The sequence below is a fragment of the Episyrphus balteatus genome, chromosome 2, assembly GCF_945859705.1.
Source record: "Episyrphus balteatus chromosome 2, idEpiBalt1.1, whole genome shotgun sequence".
In the NCBI taxonomy this organism is placed as follows: Eukaryota; Metazoa; Arthropoda; class Insecta; order Diptera; family Syrphidae; genus Episyrphus; species Episyrphus balteatus.
In genome coordinates this window covers 71,232,730-71,256,833 of record NC_079135.1, presented here as the reverse complement: position 1 = coordinate 71,256,833, position 24,104 = coordinate 71,232,730, and the positions used below count along the sequence as shown (strand labels likewise).

Sequence of the window (24,104 nt, the reverse complement as noted above, 5' to 3'; positions counted from 1 at the left end):
GCGATTTTAGTCGCGCGATTATTTAGTCGAAAAAATGGATCACAAGGATTTCAATGCCTGTGCTCACACATGCTTCCCGCGATTAAAAATTTGAAAGTTGTGTCTTCAGTCATTGAAATTGTTGTCATCTAATTTGCGACTGAATAATCGCGCGATCAAAATCGCATGTGTGCGCCTAGCCTAACTTTTAGCAACTTAGTTGAATTTTTAAACACACGTTATCGAATTTCCTTGTTCTAGCACTTTCAAAGCACAAATTAGGTCAGTTCAAATTTGAAATTAAATTTCATTTTCAATGCGATTTGACAAATGAGATAATTTATGAAATTAGCTCTTTTGGGCTCTAGTGAAAACAGGCTATTTGTAAGTTACTAAGTTGAAAAGTAGACTGTTTGATAGTAACTTACTAAAATGGCTTTAGCATTTTACTTAATCGTTTAAAATTGTGCGTCATTTCTTTTAAAAGTATTCATTTGGTTTCAATGGATTCACTGTTTAAATACAATAAAGTGTTTTCTGTTATGTTAAGTGTTTCCGTTGTGTTTTGAATTGGACCCACATTTTTCGAGTTTTGCATCATCATAATAAAATGTTCCATTTATATGTCGAGTTTATTAATTTTTTAACAAAATTTCCATACATTTTCAACAATAAAAAATATAAATAAATCACATTTATTATATTAGTTTTTTTTATTACTTTTCCAATAAAAAGGTTTTTAAAGAAGAAAACAATTTTGCTTTAAAGATAGGTAAACATAAAATTAACACAATGATATAATGTTTTAATAATAAAAAAAAAATATTTACAAGTAATGTTTGGCTATAAAATAGGTAAGGTATATACAAATTCCAACAGATAATACATATAATTATTATGAATTAAATAAGATTATAATTTATCATAAATCAATCAACTTTTTCGTCTGTGAATTTTGTCCCGTTTTTGTTTTGTAATCAAAATCATTGATTGCCACCAGATGGCACAAAATTCATGTCGATTTTTATTTATTTTTTTTTTTTTTTTAGTAAGTTTCAACACGAAAAAGTCTAAAACTAAATTAGACCTTCTGTACGGCACCCATGTCCATTCTTAAACGGAATGATGACCTGCATGGCAACGTTATGTTATACTTGTTTTGTGGCACCGCTAATTGGTATCTCTCATTTGGTCTGATATCCCAGAGAGCATGTTCAATGGCTGTTAAGGCACTGGAAGTAAGAACTTCAGCTGAGTACTGTGTTGGGGCACCCTCGCAGTCAGATATAACTTGGAATCAAACAAAAAAAAATTAGAAATTAAGTTCAGTTAAGTTAGTTGAAAAATTAAATTTACTTACCATGCGGTATCGGTGCTCGGAACAAAGAATCAGCTGGTACACCATTTGTATCCAAAGCTACTACACTTATACCATACGGCTGTAGTTCCTTGCGAAGTTCTTCAGCACACTTTTCTACAGCAACTCGTGATGCATTGAATGCTACTAATTCGTCCCCATCATTTCCGGCACCAAGATAAATAAGACGTCCACGAGTTGGTCGAAGTAAGCTTACAAAAGCCTTAGCAACCCTCAACGATCCTAATATATTTGTCTTCAGCATTGTTTCCCACTGTTGGACATCCTGGTTCTCAATTCTTCCACGATAAATGCATCCACTTGTGTTTATAACTGCACTTATTCCTCGTTCACCAGCATTCAAGTGAGAACCCATTGCTTCTGTGGCTTCGCGTAAAATATCTTCTCGAGTAACATCTAATTGCATTATAGTGATTGAACCTTGTGCAGGTTCAACAGTGACCTCTTTCATTTTAATCCAATTTCTAAGGAGTTTAGCGGGAATCGAATCGACTGGGTCTTTCATTCCGGCAAAAACCCGACATCCTCTATTGGCCAAATGTGTGCATAGTTGGAGTCCCAAGGCACTATCAGCACTTGTCACTAGAACGGTGCCAGTGTACTTCGGACCTTACACAGCAAGTACAAAACTAAAGCTCCTGCTATTGAGAACAATGCTATTAGCTGAAATGCTAGAACTAGAGCGGTCATGGGCTCCATTATGGCATGTCTGAAAATAGAATAAAGATTTAATTTATAATAAAGCTTTTAAAATATGATTTTGCATAAACAAAGTTAAAGTTATTTTTGCTAACCTAACCTAACCTAACCTAACCTAACCTAACCTAACCTAACCTAACCTAACCTAACCTAACCTAACCTAACCTAACCTAACCTAACCTAACCTAACCTAACCTAACCTAACCTAACCTAACCTAACCTAACCTAACCTAACCTAACCTAACCTAACCTAACCTAACCTAACCTAACCTAACCTAACCTAACCTAACCTAACCTAACCTAACCTAACCTAACCTAACCTAACCTAACCTAACCTAACCTAACCTAACCTAACCTAACCTAACCTAACCTAACCTAACCTAACCTAACCTAACCTAACCTAACCTAACCTAACCTAACCTAACCTAACCTAACCTAACCTAACCTAACCTAACCTAACCTAACCTAACCTAACCTAACCTAACCTAACCTAACCTAACCTAACCTAACCTAACCTAACCTAACCTAACCTAACCTAACCTAACCTAACCTAACCTAACCTAACCTAACCTAACCTAACCTAACCTAACCTAACCTAACCTAACCTAACCTAACCTAACCTAACCTAACCTAACCTAACCTAACCTAACCTAACCTAACCTAACCTAACCTAACCTAACCTAACCTAACCTAACCTAACCTAACCTAACCTAACCTAACCTAACCTAACCTAACCTAACCTAACCTAACCTAACCTAACCTAACCTAACCTAACCTAACCTAACCTAACCTAACCTAACCTAACCTAACCTAACCTAACCTAACCTAACCTAACCTAACCTAACCTAACCTAACCTAACCTAACCTAACCTAACCTAACCTAACCTAACCTAACCTAACCTAACCTAACCTAACCTAACCTAACCTAACCTAACCTAACCTAACCTAACCTAACCTAACCTAACCTAACCTAACCTAACCTAACCTAACCTACCTGTTCTAAGCAGCGCAATTCAACAGGTTTTAAAAAAGTTTGTATGGCTTAAGCTGAAGTTAGTTTTCAAACATTGCATTTTAGTAGACAAAGTAATAAGCCTCACAGGCCAATGTTAATACCTGGGTAAGAGTCAGTCCCTATAATAAAAACAAAACAGAGAGAAACATTAACATCATTCATTGAGGCGTCAGCTTTGACTCATGCAATCAAGATTTAACTCTTCCAAGCCTTAAACTTTGTATCAAACACCAGATCAAGACTTAAAATTAATTACGCATAAGCATGATTCAAAGATGATTTCAAGTGCAATACCCTTTTTTTCCTTGTGCCGTTATGAGATTCAATCAAACAATGCATAAAAGGTGGCAGAGTGGCATGGGCATGGGAAAATCAGATTAAATCAGGTAAGATTCCAACATCTTCACCAGATGGAAGATATTTTACTGCCAAGTCTTTTAATAAAGCTATTTCGTAGAGGTACATAAAGGAGTTTATAATTATTTGCACAAAAAGAAATGAACGAATTTAAACTAATGAATAGCTGCTGTGCATGTGCCTTTTGTATTTTGTTGTTGGGCAGACACGAGCTCACAACTAATCTGACATATGAAAGTGAAATTCAAGGCAACATACAATTTTTTTTTAAAGACAAGAGAGCACCTGCTATACCTGCATAAGTGAGACATAATTGTTGGTTTGATTGCTTTAACTTATGTTTTATGAATAACAAAATGGTGATTCCCATGTTTGTGAGAAACTACATAAGCACTGAATAACTGGACAAGTGTGTTCGAAATAATTTTTATATGTATTTAAACAGGAAATGCAATCGGAATATAGTTATGACGAATACATATTAGACTTCCGTTTCAAGTCGCTCACCCAAAACGTAGTGCTAATGAACTCAATTAGTTTTGATTGGTTTTTCATAGTTTTATTCATTGTTTTTAAACATGTTTCCCCGTAATTTTGCGTTAAGCACAAAAAAATGAGAAAAGCCGGGAAGTTAAAACAAAAGCCGATATTTTAATATTAACAACAAAACATTAGCAAGAAGCAGTTTAATATCACTTTAAAGTTTAAATCGAACCAATCTATTAATCAGCGCGTTACACACATCAAACATTTTAATGAAGCTGAAAGCCTGGTCTTAATTGCAGAACTCCAAGTTCGAAATGATATACGCACTAGGTGGGCATTCGCTATTTAAGGGTTTTTCGTGAATCAAATTCCAAATTAAAAAAAAAAATAATCGACTAATTTTTGCAGATTTTTATTTTGACGATAGATGGCCCCCCAAAATGTTAAAAGTTTTTTTTCTCATTTGAAATTATGTGTATGTTAACAAATGATATTATTTTTTTAGTAGTTTGGGTTGGAAAATGTATTTTCCGTCGGCTTTTTTGGTCGTATTAATTATTGCAATGAAACAGTAAAGTTACATTTACTTTCCCGACGTTTCGGCAGGGGTTGCTGCCTTCTTCAGAGAACTTAATTTAAACAAAAATTTACATTATTAGTATAATTGTATAATGACAATAATTTTAAAACAATAAATTAACTCACTTTTTTGAATAAAAATTACAATTATTTTAACATTTAAAAAAAATAAATAAATAAATGCTTTTTAAAAAAACATTTTAAATAAAATAAAATAAAATAAAATAAAATAAAATAAAATAAAATAAAATAAAATAAAATAAAATAAAATCAAATCAAATCAAATCAAATCAAATCAAATCAAATCAAATCAAATCAAATCAAATAAAATCAAATAAAATCAAATCAAATCAAATCAAATCAAATCAAATCAAATCAAATCAAATCAAATCAAATCAAATCAAATCAAATCAAATCAAATCAAATCAAATCAAATCAAATCAAATCAAATCAAATCAAATCAAATCAAATCAAATCAAATCAAATCAAATCAAATCAAATCAAATCAAATCAAATCAAATCAAATCAAATCAAATCAAATCAAATCAAATCAAATCAAATCAAATCAAATCAAATCAAATCAAATCAAATCAAATCAAATCAAATCAAATCAAATCAAATCAAATCAAATCAAATCAAATCAAATCAAATCAAATCAAATCAAATCAAATCAAATCAAATCAAATCAAATCAAATCAAATCAAATCAAATCAAATCAAATCAAATCAAATCAAATCAAATCAAATCAAATCAAATCAAATCAAATCAAATCAAATCAAATCAAATCAAATCAAATCAAATCAAATCAAATCAAATCAAATCAAATCAAATCAAATCAAATCAAATCAAATCAAATCAAATCAAATCAAATCAAATCAAATCAAATCAAATCAAATCAAATCAAATCAAATCAAATCAAATCAAATCAAATCAAATCAAATCAAATCAAATCAAATCAAATCAAATCAAATCAAATCAAATAAAATTAAATTAAATTAAATTAAATTAAATTAAATTAAATTAAATTAAATTAAATTAAATTAAATTAAATTAAATTAAATTAAATTAAATTAAATTAAATTAAATTAAATTAAATTAAATTAAATTAAATTAAATTAAATTAAATTAAATTAAATTAAATTAAATTAAATTAAATTAAATTAAATTAAATTAAATTAAATTAAATTAAATTAAATTAAATTAAATTAAATTAAATTAAATTAAATTAAATTAAATTAAATTAAATTAAATTAAATTAAATTAAATTAAATTAAATTAAATTAAATTAAATTAAATTAAATTAAATTAAATTAAATTAAATTAAATTAAATTAAATTAAATTAAATTAAATTAAATTAAATTAAATTAAATTAAATTAAATTAAATTAAATTAAATTAAATTAAATTAAATTAAATTAAATTAAATTAAATTAAATTAAATTAAATTAAATTAAATTAAATTAAATTAAATTAAATTAAATTAAATTAAATTAAATTAAATTAAATTAAATTAAATTAAATTAAATTAAATTAAATTAAATTAAATTAAATTAAATTAAATTAAATTAAATTAAATTAAATTAAATTAAATTAAATTAAATTAAATTAAATTAAATTAAATTAAATTAAATTAAATTAAATTAAATTAAATTAAATTAAATTAAATTAAATTAAATTAAATTAAATTAAATTAAATTAAATTAAATTAAATTAAATTAAATTAAATTAAATTAAATTAAATTAAATTAAATTAAATTAAATTAAATTAAATTAAATTAAATTAAATTAAATTAAATTAAATTAAATTAAATTAAATTAAATTAAATTAAATTAAATTAAATTAAATTAAATTAAATTAAATTAAATTAAATTAAATTAAATTAAATTAAATTAAATTAAATTAAATTAAATTAAATTAAATTAAATTAAATTAAATTAAATTAAATTAAATTAAATTAAATTAAATTAAATTAAATTAAATTAAATTAAATTAAATTAAATTAAATTAAATTAAATTAAATTAAATTAAATTAAATTAAATTAAATTAAATTAAATTAAATTAAATTAAATTAAATTAAATTAAATTAAATTAAATTAAATTAAATTAAATTAAATTAAATTAAATTAAATTAAATTAAATTAAATTAAATTAAATTAAATTAAATTAAATTAAATTAAATTAAATTAAATTAAATTAAATTAAATTAAATTAAATTAAATTAAATTAAATTAAATTAAATTAAATTAAATTAAATTAAATTAAATTAAATTAAATTAAATTAAATTAAATTAAATTAAATTAAATTAAATTAAATTAAATTAAATTAAATTAAATTAAATTAAATTAAATTAAATTAAATTAAATTAAATTAAATTAAATTAAATTAAATTAAATTAAATTAAATTAAATTAAATTAAATTAAATTAAATTAAATTAAATTAAATTAAATTAAATTAAATTAAATTAAATTAAATTAAATTAAATTAAATTAAATTAAATTAAATTAAATTAAATTAAATTAAATTAAATTAAATTAAATTAAATTAAATTAAATTAAATTAAATTAAATTAAATTAAATTAAATTAAATTAAATTAAATTAAATTAAATTAAATTAAATTAAATTAAATTAAATTAAATTAAATTAAATTAAATTAAATTAAATTAAATTAAATTAAATTAAATTAAATTAAATTAAATTAAATTAAATTAAATTAAATTAAATTAAATTAAATTAAATTAAATTAAATTAAATTAAATTAAATTAAATTAAATTAAATTAAATTAAATTAAATTAAATTAAATTAAATTAAATTAAATTAAATTAAATTAAATTAAATTAAATTAAATTAAATTAAATTAAATTAAATTAAATTAAATTAAATTAAATTAAATTAAATTAAATTAAATTAAATTAAATTAAATTAAATTAAATTAAATTAAATTAAATTAAATTAAATTAAATTAAATTAAATTAAATTAAATTAAATTAAATTAAATTAAATTAAATTAAATTAAATTAAATTAAATTAAATTAAATTAAATTAAATTAAATTAAATTAAATTAAATTAAATTAAATTAAATTAAATTAAATTAAATTAAATTAAATTAAATTAAATTAAATTAAATTAAATTAAATTAAATTAAATTAAATTAAATTAAATTAAATTAAATTAAATTAAATTAAATTAAATTAAATTAAATTAAATTAAATTAAATTAAATTAAATTAAATTAAATTAAATTAAATTAAATTAAATTAAATTAAATTAAATTAAATTAAATTAAATTAAATTAAATTAAATTAAATTAAATTAAATTAAATTAAATTAAATTAAATTAAATTAAATTAAATTAAATTAAATTAAATTAAATTAAATTAAATTAAATTAAATTAAATTAAATTAAATTAAATTAAATTAAATTAAATTAAATTAAATTAAATTAAATTAAATTAAATTAAATTAAATTAAATTAAATTAAATTAAATTAAATTAAATTAAATTAAATTAAATTAAATTAAATTAAATTAAATTAAATTAAATTAAATTAAATTAAATTAAATTAAATTAAATTAAATTAAATTAAATTAAATTAAATTAAATTAAATTAAATTAAATTAAATTAAATTAAATTAAATTAAATTAAATTAAATTAAATTAAATTAAATTAAATTAAATTAAATTAAATTAAATTAAATTAAATTAAATTAAATTAAATTAAATTAAATTAAATTAAATTAAATTAAATTAAATTAAATTAAATTAAATTAAATTAAATTAAATTAAATTAAATTAAATTAAATTAAATTAAATTAAATTAAATTAAATTAAATTAAATTAAATTAAATTAAATTAAATTAAATTAAATTAAATTAAATTAAATTAAATTAAATTAAATTAAATTAAATTAAATTAAATTAAATTAAATTAAATTAAATTAAATTAAATTAAATTAAATTAAATTAAATTAAATTAAATTAAATTAAATTAAATTAAATTAAATTAAATTAAATTAAATTAAATTAAATTAAATTAAATTAAATTAAATTAAATTAAATTAAATTAAATTAAATTAAATTAAATTAAATTAAATTAAATTAAATTAAATTAAATTAAATTAAATTAAATTAAATTAAATTAAATTAAAAAAAAAATAAAATAAAATAAAATAAAATAAAAGAAAATTTGCACTTCTGATAAAGTTGAGTCTGTTTTTATTTTTGAGAGACAGTAGACAGCAAAAATGTTTTGTATCTACTGATCTCTGGTGTCTCAAAAACAGACTCAACTTCATCAGAAGTGCAAATTTTATTTTATTTTATTTTATTTTATTTTATTTTATTTTATTTTATTTTATTTTATTTTATTTTATTTTATTTTATTTTATTTTATTTTAAAGACCAATTCGTGACAGCGTTTTTTCTCGTTAATTATAAGCTTACAATGATAAAAAAAATATAACAAGAGATATTTCTTAATCCAGTAACATCATTTAAAAACTAAAAACTTTTAATCCACTTAGGAGTTTACTCCAACTTAAGCCTTTTTTTGGAATCTGAGAAAAGTTCTGACGTCAGTATTTGGGATCAAAAGAAAGGGAATCATATTTTCAATGAGAAAGTCATTGCTAATTTTCTATTTGACAAGTCGGTCGCTCTGGGGTTAATTTTGGGATCGAATAAATTTGTCCTAATTTTGTATGTGCTTGTGTTATTTGTTAAGAATGTACCAAAACTCATAAAACCTTTTAGGAAATCGCATGAAAAGCATGATTTATACCAAGTATGTATTCAAGCGAGCCGTGGTTTTTAACTAGCATGAATTAAAATATATCTAGATTTTGTCATAATGTCACGTTACATAAAATAGAACAAAAACAATAAGATTTCTCTATGGTTTTCATACAAGATGAAAACCTTATTAAAACAATTAGGTTTTTCGTATTGTTTTAAAATCTGCATTTGTAGGGTTTTGTCTAGAAAAAAAACCTACGATCATTAATCGAACTGAAGACTTTAAATTACCGGCAGCACACTTACCGCACCTGAACCAACTTGCTATATACAAATTTTGGTTATAGAATTTTTGTTTAAGGGACAAGTTGAAAAATAAATAAAGTTTTACTTAAATTTTAAGAAAATTTTCTCTACAAAAATAATGACAAATCTCTATTGAAAAATCTTTGTAATCGTTTATTTTAATAAGATTTCTTTATAAAACAACCTAATAAGACAATCTATTAGTTTTTATTTTTCTCTGTGTACTCTTCCCAATTTTTTTAGTTGATTGGAGTTAAATAAAGTTCCATAATTAGTTTACTTTGAGATAATTCGGAATTGAAAACCAGGTCCTTAATCATGATGGAAATCAACTTTGACTTCAAGAATACATAAACTTTATTTATAAATGGTTAACTTTTGAATTCGTATGTACAATTTCGAATGGTCATTATTTTGAAAGTAAGTATAATATTCCATAAAAGCCAATTTGTTGTATTATCAAACTTATTAATTTTATTTCGATAAAGTAAGATATTACGCATACGCCCAATGTGATTCATGTTGTGGGTGGTGTACTGTTCATATCGAAACAACCAACCCCTATCACTATCATCATCAAATGTTGAAAATAAAATAGAGTTAAACAATTTTTTTTTAAATCTTAAAAGAATTGTGAAACGTTATTTTTTATTTATTCTTAGATTTTAATAACAGGTTGCAAAAAGTGAATAAGTGTTTATATTTGATATCGATCTATATTTGCACCAAAACTTTCGATCTTATTTAAGAAATAAATTTATTATTCCTTCATCTGAGTGTAGAACTTAACAATTTCCAGTGACTTTAATGTCAACCAATTTACATTCCATTTGTATTACTCATGTAAACTGCAATTTCCTTGTCAGTATAGAAATACGTATACAACAGTTACAATTATTGTATTTTTTTTCACATAACCAACGCAATTACGAACAAAAGAGTACAAATGTTGAAATCGGACCAAGTGTTTGAAAATGGTAAATGCGAAACAATAGCGCGACTAACGCGTTAGACTTCGGAATAAGATCGTTCAGAGGACTGACTTTATAATGCATATGACAAATAATATGGAAATATATGCACTCGTTCATACCAAAGTATTCACACAACAAATTTTATTGCAAAATTTAGACGAGGAAATCAATTTGAACAATTATTATTGTGCCTCCATTTCAGAGGAATTCATGCGGTGTTGGAATAAGCGTTTATAGCTATTGAGTATGTTTACAGTGTTGATTGTGTTATTTTAACTCTAGCAATTAAAATATGCAGATATATAAGTTTGCTTTGTTAAATATGTAACTGTTCCAGTAAACAAAATATTTTGAGGTAATAAATTTAACATAAAAATGAGCAATTTGAAGTTTATTTATAACAGAAGACCAAAATTTGTTTGTAGGCCTAGTAGCTGAGTTATTTGCATCCAAACATTTTTTTCTTACATTCGGAAGCAGATATAAATTACAAATTTATTTTTATAAGATCTTCAAACAATTTTCAAGGGGTACCTCTTTTCGAAAAAAAATTGATTTTAAAAAATTTCCTCCAAATTCATAGAATGATACTTCAAAAGAAAGGTCTTTTCAAGATATATTCATAACTGGAAAGCAAGAGTTTGTTGGAGGTCTGGTTGCGGAGTTATTTGCATCCAAACATTGTTTTTCTTACATTCGGAGGCAGATATGCAGAAGCAGATACATATCTCCCGAACAAAGTCTCGAAACAAGTTTTGGTTTACAGTTATAAGTTCACAGTAAACTCCAAGTATATAAATTAAATTATTACTGTAATAGGTACCTTTTTACTTTCCCTTGAAAATATTATGACCTTTAATCAAACAGCAGTCATATTGCACAAGTGTACCTACAGTGTATTATCTGTATTAAATAAAATAACATTATGGCAACTCTTTAATAATATGCAATGGCATCGTTAATAAGTTTGCAGGCTTGGAAGTAGAAGCAAACCAACGTACAATTTTATGAAAACGTTGATTGCGGTTTTAATTTTTGTTAAAGGAGAAACCACGACTATAGAGATAGACGGTTATTTATCTACGTTTGTTTGCCCGAATGCGGTTTAACCAAAGCCAAGTGGTCATTAGGAATGACACGGTAGACGGTACAAAACAACGTATATCTATATCCGCCTTTTGTGAGATATGAAAGTGCAACGCGTGTTCATTGAGGTGCTATTCGTAGATGAATGACTTCAAAACAAAACTAAAATAGGAACTCATTTGTTTTTTATGTTAGCGAATTACTTTACTACTGCATGTTGGTGTTTTATGTTTCTTGAGAGATGGAATTGTTAATTAAATTAACAATTTACTAAACTTTAGATTTAAATTATGAGAAAATGTAATATATTTTTTTTTCATTTTGTATTTGAGTAATTTATTGAACAAAACACTTTCTTTTCAAATGAAGAAATAAAGTTTTCATTTTTATTATGTATGTATGCATGCACATGCAGGTATGTGTCACTTGGAGTTTCTGACATCCCAGTAATTGAACAAGAGAAGGTAGAGAAGGAGTGCATCTCTGAAAACTTCAAATACCTGTCGTCAACGAAAATAGAGTTTTAACCCAACCCTTTTTTCTAAAGGATTTTTCAAAATTTCACTGGCACGTCACGTTTTTGAAATACTTGAATATTAATAGGTCAAAAACGCGTCAAATTTTATTTTGCAAAACTACTTATGCACTTTCAAAACGCCATATTAAAACGTCCTAAAGGTAATAATTTTTTTTTAAATAATTTTTTTTACTCAAAGATTTTGGAAAAAGAAATTTATGATACGTATCTCAAAATCTTGATTGTTTTTTTTTTTTTTTTCAAAGTAATAAACGGTCCAGTTTGCGTCTTCTGATTTGGACTAACAAAAACTAAACATCAAAAAGAACTTAATTGAAAATTAGTTTTTGAGATTTTATAGCAAAAATATTGATGTGTGTAGAGTGTAGCTGAAAAACTAGACGTGATAGAATAAATCTGTAAACAGTTTTTAATTCAGCACACTAAAGTCAATTAAATTCACCTTACAAAGTTCTTGCTCCCGACTTTTGTTTTTTTTTTTTTGTCGACCAGTGATATCTGAGCCTACAAAAGAATTTCCTGAAACTCAGTTTTGAAACACTCACTGATAATAGCCTTTTTTCTACTACAGCTCAAATGAGCTAATTTCGCAAATTATCGCACTTCGAATATCAAATCGTATAATTAACTTTTTGAAAACGGATGGGATGTGCCGAATAATAATTTCTTCAGAAAAGCATACCAGATTTTTGTTCTAAAACTAAACTAATTAAAAAATAAAAATCGGTTCCAACAATTTACGAAAAAAATTTAAAAACTCAAATCCAGGCTGTATTAACTTATTCAGTTGACCTGCCATTTGCAATGAACAAATACAAATTCCATTTTTAATTTGTATACCTACTATCTATATATGTAAACGTTTCAAATCAAGATTTTTTATCACTTTAGCACCATTAACTATACCAACCCCAGTTTAATAAAACAACTAGTATAGTATTACATGCAACTGAGTTGAACAGGGGTTACAAAAATCAGATTCTTAACTGACCTAAGAACTTGGAGAGATTAACAATTAAATAAATTTAATAAAACAAGCAAAAATTTTTAAAGTTTGCAAAATAAACAACCAATAATTCATGCAAAACTCAATATAATAAATTATACTAAAATTAACATATTGAGCAAAAGTTGTTTTTTTCGTCAAACGAAGGTCAAGAAATAATTCGCACATATAGTTAATAACTGAAAGTGTCGCATAATGCCTTTTGATTGCTCATTTAATCTAGTTAATTGCCCTAAATAAAATGAATTTTAATTCGTCAAGACCTCAAATTGCCGTCGATAAAAAAAATTAAAAAAAAAAAAAAATATTAAATACCCAGACCAAAACACTTGGAGCCACAAAAAATTATGGTCACAAAAATAAAACAAAGAATAAGCTGAAACTAAATAGAAATTTTACGTCTATACAGAAGACCATCCAAGCCTTCAAGCTGAACGCCATTGCCTCATCAAACGTGATTGCAATATGAAGCCTCAATAATTTTATTACTATTTTTTTTTTTTTAATTTTGTTATTGTTTTTCTTGCGTACGTAGCTTTACCATAATTAGTCTTACCAAAGTAAAATAATTAAAAATCTCCTATTAATAATGCAACACAACGATTCTACATATATGAGCTTATAGAGAGGCCTTTTTGAGTAAAACAAAAGCTCAAAAATATATTGTAGGTGGCATGCAAGTCAATTAAGAAAACCGAAAGTGGCCAATATACGTTTAAAAAAAATTGAAGGTGATAAAATTACTAAAACATTTTCTCTCTTAATTTTAACTGAATCAAAAAAAAAAAAAAAAAAAAAATAGATAAAATTGAAGGAGAAAAGTTAGAGAAGTATTAAATTCAACAAAGTTATGGGTTTCAATCTTCACTGACTGATTTCTCTGATACGCAATTAGTTGTGCACGTTTGAGTTTCAATTGATGCTTTGAAAATAATAATTATTAAGCTATAGGTTTACATATTAACTAAACCATGAAGTAAAGATTGGCTATTTAATGGAGTGTAACAACAGCTAATTGCTGCCTTTGCCAAAGAATTTTAATCTTATTTGTTTGATAATTTACATGAGGCATACTAATTGAGTATTTGGTTCAAGTTTTATAAAAACACACAACACACAACACACAGCCCTGTGAAAGTCGATATAATACAAATCTTACTGCAAGCAAAATTATGGAAGCCTTAAACACTTATATACGTGACAGATTAACCGTCACGTACAGACAAAGTCGCAGTCAAACAAATACATTTACCTTATTTTTGTTAAAACTTTCGTTTTGTCTTTTTTCAAGTAATTCCCATAGATTGTACTTGCGAAACTATCATTCAACTTCGATAAACACAAAAAAATTCAACTCCTTACATGCTTTATTAAAAGACTAGCACAAAACGAAAGCCCCGTCACGTACAGACATGCAAAGTCTGTTCAAGCAAACCTTAAAGACTAGGTGTTATGATTTCTGAACAACTATTGTAATAGTACACATTTCTTCAGTTCCTTTTTTCTGTAGAATCCACTTCTTTTATATAAAAACTATATTTGTAAAAATTGAGGAAAAAATAGCAAAATTAAAAACTCAACATTCAACAACAGATCTATAATGAGTTTGGGGAATAACGATTATTTTATAAAATATAGAATTTTTAAAGGAACGACTTCAGGGGTACAAATAAGTAAATACGTTGTTTTTATTAAAATATCTTTTCTGTCATATCAACATTATGTTTTCGAGGTCTTAAACGAACGTGATTGGTTACCAATTTGCATATGAATCCAACCTTAGCATCAAACAGAAAATATGTGTACTTTTGTATATAAGTAAACTACATGTTTGCCAAGTTAACAAGATTTCACTTTTAGCCGGTCGTCGGCGTCACCGCTCACCATCGTCGTTGTTGTTATTTTATTTACAAATGCAATGACTGCAACCGAATTTCCATTACGCTTTTGCACGTAAAATTATTACCTACTCTAATCAATGCTATTCAGTCTAAACCTTTTATAAGAGATATCGCATGGTAGCCACTTTTAAGAAAACGTTCATTTACGCGTTATATAGTTTACCTTCATCAGTTTTATGTGTTTTACATTTTCGTCACATCCAAATAGACTGAAACAAAATATTGCGTTGATTAGCCTAGTTAAGCTTGATTTTGCATTTTTGCTGAATGTGCAGTAGGTAGGTACTTTGCACAAATAAAACAGTTAAATGTATGTGACACTATAACGGTTCAAAATAATATTCAATTAGTTGCCAAATCAAGATAGGTAGGTACATACATAATATATACATAAATGTAAAACGTGGTAAATTTTTGTTTTTTTGCACTCTTCGTTTAATTTGAGTTATGGGAATTTGGAAAGTTGTAATGTTAGAGCAACGAACTTATTATAAATAATATTTTTTGGAAATAAATAAAACTGGCTAAGTTAGCCCTGCGAGTAAATGATGGGATATATTTGACAAATCTATGCGCACAATCTACTGATTAACAGAAATACTAAAAAACTCACACAAAAAACAATTTGGGCCAAAAGCGAAAAAAGCTTTTTATTATATTCGTCATCTAGTGTTCGATACGTAAAAATTGGTCAATCCTGCATGGAAAGACTGACACTGATGAGTTTCCTCTGGGTAGCTTTGTTTTCCAGGGTTAACTTCTCCAGAGATTTCTAAGGGTTAGATAAACACTGAAAAACTTAAGACCAAATAAGAGCCGGACCTTAACGAGGCTTAGTTCATTAAAAAGCTCATAGCCATCAAGTAACAGTCCCGTTATGTTGTTTATGTTGTCATAAAAAAAAGACACAATCACATGTTGTATTTCTTACTCACAAAAATTCACTTAGTAGGTTCATACCATAAAAAACGGTTTAGCAATTATTGTGAGCACTATAGATGGTGCTGCTTGCTAATCCTGGGGTGGAATCGGTTGAAGCGAAAGTCGATAGTTGGTAGTCAAAAAACGACAATTTTGCTCCGTAAATCGTTGATTTTGATAATCAAAATTATCGACTATCGCGTTAGCCGATTCCTCCTCTAAGTTTGAGTGTTAATTTCTGAGTTTCTTTGACAAACGTTTCTTTTTAAGAAGAAGAACTAAACAGAAACATTCAAACTAGTGCATCTTTTTGAAATCCTTTAAAAAAAAATATTGTTAGTAAAAGTATAATTCGCAAGAAGGTCGAGGAAAACAATTTTGGGATCCTTATCGCAAGATAATACCAAAGGGATTTGTCGCGTAAAAACAAATTAAAAATATTGAAATTCGCAAAGGAACATGTTAGGCCCACGCAATGTTTGTCCGATTCTTTGAAGATTCTTAATGTAGGTAGTATTAATAGGCAAATAGCGCTGAAGCTGACATTTTTGCCTTCGTTTTTTCCCGACTTATTTTTCGTCCGCTAAATTGTGACAGATAAAAAAATGTATGGAAACGAATCTTTGATTAATAAGCTGAATCTGCGCACTAGGCATAAATTCTTAAACAAATTTTAGCTCAGCTAAATTTTTGAGATATTTTTGTATGGGAGCTAAAATTTAGCTCGATCTGCGTACTAGGCTTTAGTGTTAAAAAATTTTGGTTTTAAGTCAAAAAAGAAAAAATTAATAAATTTACATAGTTTTTCGAAAAAGGCGGTGGGACGTTTTGAAAAAAATTGTCCGACCAGTAGATTCGTAATAATAACAAGATATATAAGATTCTAAATGTAAGCTTTCATTTTGTACCTAATTTGATAAGGTAACGCCAAATTTACCGAGTTGATCGGACAAACTCTGGGACCCGTATTATTTTGTCCGACTTTTTGATTTGTAATCTACGGTGAGTTTTGTATTCCCTTCTAATAAAGTTTTCTATTGACTCGTTGACATACATAACTTAACTTAAAAATCGCTACCGTAAGTGTCTAGTTAGCCTCCAAGAGTCCCGGGAAAAGTCTATCCGACCAGCAGTTTTGTTAAATTCGTATAATTTGCCATTCATTTTCCATTGAACGGTTGAGGTAGGAATTATGACGGCCAGCACGCCTCCCTTACTATTAGAAGCCTTATTCCTAGGTATAACGGCTTTGACTTCAAAATATTCGATGAACGGATATAGTTTCTCGAAATGGATCTGTGAATTGATCTTCAAAATTTAATTAAAGGACTTGATTTGGTTAGCTAGGTTGTAAGAGCAGATTTAAATTTGGTAAATATAGCTGATTACAATAATAATTTGATTGGGGAATTAAATATAACCTTGGTAAGGGTTAAAAAACCAATTTGTCAAAAAGTATAGCTAACTTTTTAAAGAAAGTTTTAGTCTCACGCATGTTCAAGCTTATAGCTTTTATTTCAACAAATGTCATTGTAACTTTTTTCGTTTTTAATTTTTTTAATCCAATTTGAGCCGGTCATTGTCACCATCTGCCAAAAGCATAATAACAAAACAACTTTTGCACAAATTTCCATATTTTATCGTTAATTCAATCAAGTTAAGTTTTTTTTTTTCTATTCAAAAATAAACGGAAGCGTAAAATTCAATATGAAAACAAAATTAATTGCATCTAATTTTTAGCTTACTGCCGGTGACACCAAGTATCTTAAGATTTTAATTTATTTCTTTAAAGATTTCACTCAATTTATTTGATTAATTATGCAACGATTAGAGATCGCGCGCTTAATTCTTATATGTGACCCACTTTTCGATCATTCATACCAATCAGGGGCAATTGACCGAATTATTGCTCACAACCACTGAACTGTGGTTGAGTTTATAAAAAATAAAAAACAAACATCAAGCAATTGGGGAAAAGAAAGAGCACATTCTATTGCGAATAACCAAAGATATACTCTATACTTATGGAGTATATTTAGCCTGTAGGTAAACCACTATTTTGTATGCCTCCATAAGACTGGTTGAAAAGAATCTTTTCATAAATTTAAATTCCGAACAGAGCAAATAGAAACCAATAGCATGTATGCTTTTCACATTTTATTTGTAAAGTTCTTGTGTGATTAAGTCGATTTCAAAGGTGAACCGCTAACTTCTTTTCTGGATTTAAATAGCTCAAGCCTTGATGTGTACTAAATTCTTCTGATACTTAAATTTAGTCCTTGATTTGGATCACGTAGGTTATAATTTACACCAGATTAATAAATGAGATCAATAGATTCTATATTTTTACTCTGCGTTTGCTTTCATCAGAGACTCTTTGGTTATTTCGAGTTCCTATATCTTTACAACAATATCGGTCTTCCGTATAAAGCTAAAGTGAAAATAACGCTTATTTTTTAAGAACCCACACGCCACACACACCTTTCTTCCAAAACAACAACAACAACAACAACATCAATACAACATTATCTTGGTGAAAAGATTGGTTAACAGGTTTTGTGGTATCTTCTGCATTCCAAATGTGAACTGTTAAAGGAAAAAACAAACACCACGTCAATATCCGACCTTTATTTGATTTCGCATCGTTAAGTGGGTTTCAGGTTTTAGCTTGTGTTCAGCAGCGGCGGGAGGTGGTAGCGTGTCCACATTTCAACTTGAATTTTTTTTGTTGTTCAAGATAAATTAATATGTAATTTGTTTTGTTGTTGGTTCTAGATAAAAAATACAATGTGAGCTTGAGCTTTGTCTCCAAATAACATGCTTGACTAGATATACAATTTTTGTTGTTGTCATATTTATAAAATTATAGTTTTTAAGGTGTATTTTATCAATGTCAATTTTTTTTTCAAAAATTCGAGTTTCGCACCACTCCACTATTGTATATAATATGACAAAAAGTATTAGCATGACTAGGTGAATCGGTGATTGTTAAAACAACATAAGTGACAAATTTTTTGAAACCACTTTTATAACTGTTTTGCATTGCTTATGGGTAGAGCTAAAGCTGAGAGCAAAACCAACATGATTTCATATTTTGATCATATAAAATTTCGAGGTTAAAATACGCATTTAGTGCTAAAACAACATATCTCTTCTGCCAATTTTGAAATTGAGTGTTAAAACACCTTAAGTACTTCATATCAATTTGTTTTTTACATTCAACGCTTGAAAAATGAAGTAAGTAAACTGTTGTTTCTAACAGTTTTTCGATGATTTAGTGTCAGTAAGTTGTTCGCGGTCATTCGAATGGAATTGCATCTTTCAAAATGTTCTTGTTAATAAATTAAATTGGTACCAAATGAAAAAAACTATATCTTAGGAAAATGTTTTATTATGAATTTTTCTCTGCATTTGGATTAAGAATGTAAGGTATTGCAATATTAGTATTGGTAATGCATCTTGCAATGTTGGAAGGACATATTGAATTTAATTTTTATTTTGAATATAAAATATGATGCTCTGTTATTTACCCTGAGCCATTAACTTCGACATTTTGTTCTAGAGCTTTCAAGCTATAAATACCAGCAAAGAATTGAAAATGCAAACTAAAAAAAAAATTCGTAAATCTTGTCTTAAAGGCTTCTAGTTTGGGTTCTATTGGTTTGATATTCAAAATCAAGGTATTTAAACTCAGGGAAAATTACAAACCATCATATTTTTCACTTCAAATAAACATTAAAATTCAATGAGACAATCAATAAAAAGTGTTAAATGCAAAAATGCATTTTATACTATTTTGAAGTACCTACGTCACAAGGATAAAACTTTTGCACAATATTAGTAAGACTTAACTACCTCAAAAAATAACAAATTCATTGCTGGCCGTGGAACGTCCACTTTCGCCTATTTGTTTAATGTTCTTGTTTTTTAATGTATGTATTAATAAAATTGCTGAATTATGATGGTCTTTTATTCATTTCCATTAAATTTGCTAATACTTTGGATGTAAAATGAGTGTCAAAACAACATTATTTTCAAGTAATTAAGTGGTTTTGACTCGCAACAAAACGTTGGGTGTTAAAACAACATATAAAAAATATTTATTTTTTGTTAAATCTTCTTTGATAAAGATATTTTTTTAGAACTTTTAGTTAGTTTACACTCCCAACAAGGCCTCTAAACCGAATTTAAAGCTAAAATTGTCAATGCGGCCGCGTCGTCAAAAATACAGAGTTTTTTGTCTCTCCTGAAAAAAAAAAAAAAAAATTGTTACTTATGTTGTTTTAACAATCACCGATTCAGGTGTAAGGAATTTGCTCTCATAGTTTGAAATTCCTAGCAATTTTTTTAATATAGAATGATTCAGTAAATTAAGTAAACATGAAGTTAGGATTTAAGATCATTATGTTTATAAGAGATCTGCTTAATTTATTGCAAAGAAAATTACATCGCTGGACCTTGCACTGGAAACTATACATTTACTGAAAAAGGAGGATCTGAAAGATTTTCTATCTCTACAGAAATATGTACATACATGCGCATTCAACCTCCAAAATGGTTGTGATACATGCATAAATATACGGTACTACCGTTTCTAGCGTACGATACCTACAGAATTTGGAAGAATGAAAATAACTTCCGTAAGTTAAAACATCTTACTCTATGAGCCCTCAGCAAATTTTGGGAGTAGAGTGATAACCAAAATGTGAGTTTCCAGTTTTATGCGTTCTAATAATGAATTCAAAAGTCTGACAGCCTTATGGTTTTCGGGAGATAAAATATCCAATAAATGTGAGTAGGCTAAATTAAAACAAATTCATATTCTGAATATAATTACTGGTGCTCTAAAATTTCCCCTAAGCCTGAAGACTATTTGAAGCATCGTTAAGATTGATGTCTTCAGGCTTAGGGAAAATGACAGAGCATCAGTAATTATACATATTTGTAATATTAATTTGTGTTAATTTAGAAGACTCACATTAATTGGAAAACTCGTGATTTTTAACCTCCCGAAAACCATATAAGGCTGCATTTTACGGCCTTACTACTTTTCACTGACAGAGCTCAGTAATGACACCTATTACTAAACTTAAGATATTATCAGGGAGAAGATAGGAATGTTCGAGCTGGATATCACATTTCCTTTGAGCCAGGAGCAGGACAATACTACTTATTTTATTGCCAGAGTTTCCGCTTGAAATTTGATACAATGGTTAGGGAGGTGGCAGGAGAGATTACGACTTATTTCATCCAAGTACAATCTTCCACAGACCTAATTTTCAGTGTTCGATCTATCCATGTACAATGAACTGCTTGATCTTCTAAGAAATGTTAATTCTCCCAGAAGAGATGGTGACTTAAAAATTTTCAAGATACACAAGAAAGCTAAACGTTAGACGGTCATTTGCACCCTACTGCACCAATCATGCTGAAATGCGTGTGGGAAGTGGGAAGACGTGTGAGAAAAAGGTTTTCAAACTTTGAAGGTTAGGTTAGCTTAGGTATAAGTAGCTGGCAACTGTAAGTTTGTCACCCTTAGGTCACAAAATTACCTATTTTGATAGATCATAAATCTGTAGATTTTTCTACACGTCGAACCACTTACAGCTTTAAATAAGGCGAAATAGACTTTATATGTCGGTGTTGACTAAATCTACCATACAGCTACCTTGATAAGAATCGGTGCAATAACCGTTGTATACATATATCCAATCGGTAATGCGAGTCTCCAGACCTCATCTGCAACCATCACCGAAAAAAAAAAACCAATATCAATTTAACATTTTTTAAATATCAAATTAACATTTCTTAAATATCAGCCAAAAATGCTCTATAAAATGTGTTTTATGATATTTAAAATGTTAAAATAACATTTTTATTATCAGAATGATATTTAAATGTCACATTTTGTAATTTTTTTTGATATTTTATTATCATTTTTTCATATCAATTTCTTATTCCAAATTATTGAAAAATATTAAATAAAAAATTCTTAATGTGTACTAATTTAAGGGCGCTTTGTGTTTTTTCGAAGTAAAATGTATGATTCACTGAGAAAATTTGATCGGCACTAAGATTTTACTTCACATAGTTTGGGAGAAAATAACAAAACAATTATATCACCTATATACATAATAAAAAAAATAATATCACCACTATTTTGTAAAGAATATTCCCTTTCAGTAATGTTTTGAAAAAAGAAAGAAAATTCTTAAAATAATAAAAATAATAAAAAAGAAAAGAAAAGAAATAGGTTTCATTATAACAAACTAAAACGTGAAATCTAGTCAAGATTAATATTTTAATTGTCAAAGTGAAATTTTCACTATCCACTTAAATTTAAAAAAATGTCAAAATGATATTTTAATTGTCAAAGTGAAATTTTCACTGTCCCACCTGAAATTAAAAAATGTCAAAATGATATGATAAAATATCAAAATTGATATTTTAATTGTTGGACGACTTTTGTCACTGAAAAATGTTAATTTGATAGCTGTTATTATCAAATTTGTTTTTCGGTGCAATGGCTTTTTCGTATGAGAAGAGGGCTAAGGTAGCTTTTCTTACTCATTTTTTGTAAAAAATTAAACCAATAAACTCGGCTTCACTGATGCAAGTGCAAGCTAGTACATATCCTTGGTTGACAATCTTCTTTGTATTATACTTATTTGGGAACAGAGCTGGATATGTTTTTTGAGGATTTAACACAGCCAGCACTCTAAGAACATTTTTTAAAAATTCGATAATGTGTTGAGGTGCTTCCCTGTGATTAAATAAGTAAATCGTTATATATGTAAGGATCCTTGTACCAAAAACCGCCCAGTTTTGAATTCATAATCCCGCTTTCTAATATAGCATTGATCAATTCACCAAGTGAAAAATATCACTTCCGATCCGCCAAAGAGTTCTGATAGCAATTGCCGACTATCGATAACGTCGGTATTCCTTTCAACGAAGCCCTGAAATTTTGCGATTTAGTCTCGACGAAAGACGAGCTAATAGACAAAGTGATCATAAACATGATTGATAGCTACAAAAATTGAAATTTGTTTACTCAATGAGCAATTCTTTCGACCGAAAATAAGGATGTGGAAAACTTAAACTTAACAGTCAAAGCCAAATTGTTTGTCCACTGTATTCCTTCAAACATTATCGATTTTGATGTAACAAAAGAATAACGAAATGGAAGCTATTTTACGTATAGTTTAAAAACTGAAGGTTTGCTTGACTGTCATCAATATTTCGATCAAAAGTTTGAACCTTTTGTGTCAAACGAATTAAGCTATAGCCTTGATCCACAGGAAAACAAAGATGTAAGATTTTTCTCAGCTAAATTATCAATTTTTGAGTAGTATTTGCATGATTATAATTCGACGTCAACAATTTCCATAAAGACCCTGATCTTTTAACGCATTAAATGCAAATCACGGCGTTTATTTAATTTATTAAAAAGAAAGTTATTTTAACTTAAAAGAAAACAAAATACATACAATAAAAATACCATATTCATTCATTTTTGAATTATTTATGAGAAAATGATCAGATTTTTCTTAATAAGCATTTACTCTCTGATAGCTAACATTTTTAAGAAAAAAAAAACTTTGTTAATAATTTGAAGTTTGAACTTAAAGCACACGACCATGTCACTTCACTTTGCCATTAATTAAAATCGTGGGAAAAATGTTTGTGGTTTGCTCTTCTTTGACAAATAAAAAGAAGATCACGCTCCGCTAGCTGAGATGGCTGCCATCACACATAATCTATTCAACAAGTTCAGATAATAAATTATCGCTAGTGAAATATGAGATTCACTGACTTTTTCAATGAATTTGTTCAATTCTTTTCTTCATCATTATCGTACACCATAAAAAAGAGACTTGAAGTGACTAAAAGAAACTATCATTCCGGGCGAGGTTATGTCACACGAGCAACCTGACTTAACCACGATTATTGTATATGCTCTTTTTTGCTTCATCAATGGTTTGTTTTGCCATTTTTTTTCTCATCTCGTGCTTAAGCTGTCTGCGAGTATACAGTTTGAATATTTGTAGAAAAAAGTGCTTATTCGATAATACACTATATGTAATAGCACACTCTTTACAGGTTATTGAGTTCATGTCCATGTGGTGAGTATGACGATCAT

At 26.6% G+C, this 24,104-nt stretch overlaps 1 protein-coding gene across 1 annotated transcript in view; it reads right to left on the bottom strand.

Annotated features, from left to right (window-relative positions):
• Positions 1-668: 668 nt before the first annotated feature.
• Positions 669-24,104, bottom strand: part of LOC129909251 (uncharacterized oxidoreductase SAR2567) — a 37,864-nt gene continuing 14,428 nt past the window's right edge. The window contains 3 exon segments of the mRNA XM_055986308.1: positions 669-1,269; positions 1,340-1,948; positions 1,951-2,066. Of these exon segments, the coding sequence (XP_055842283.1) occupies positions 1,061-1,269; positions 1,340-1,948; positions 1,951-2,056 (924 nt within the window). The 5' untranslated portion in view covers positions 2,057-2,066 and the 3' untranslated portion in view covers positions 669-1,060.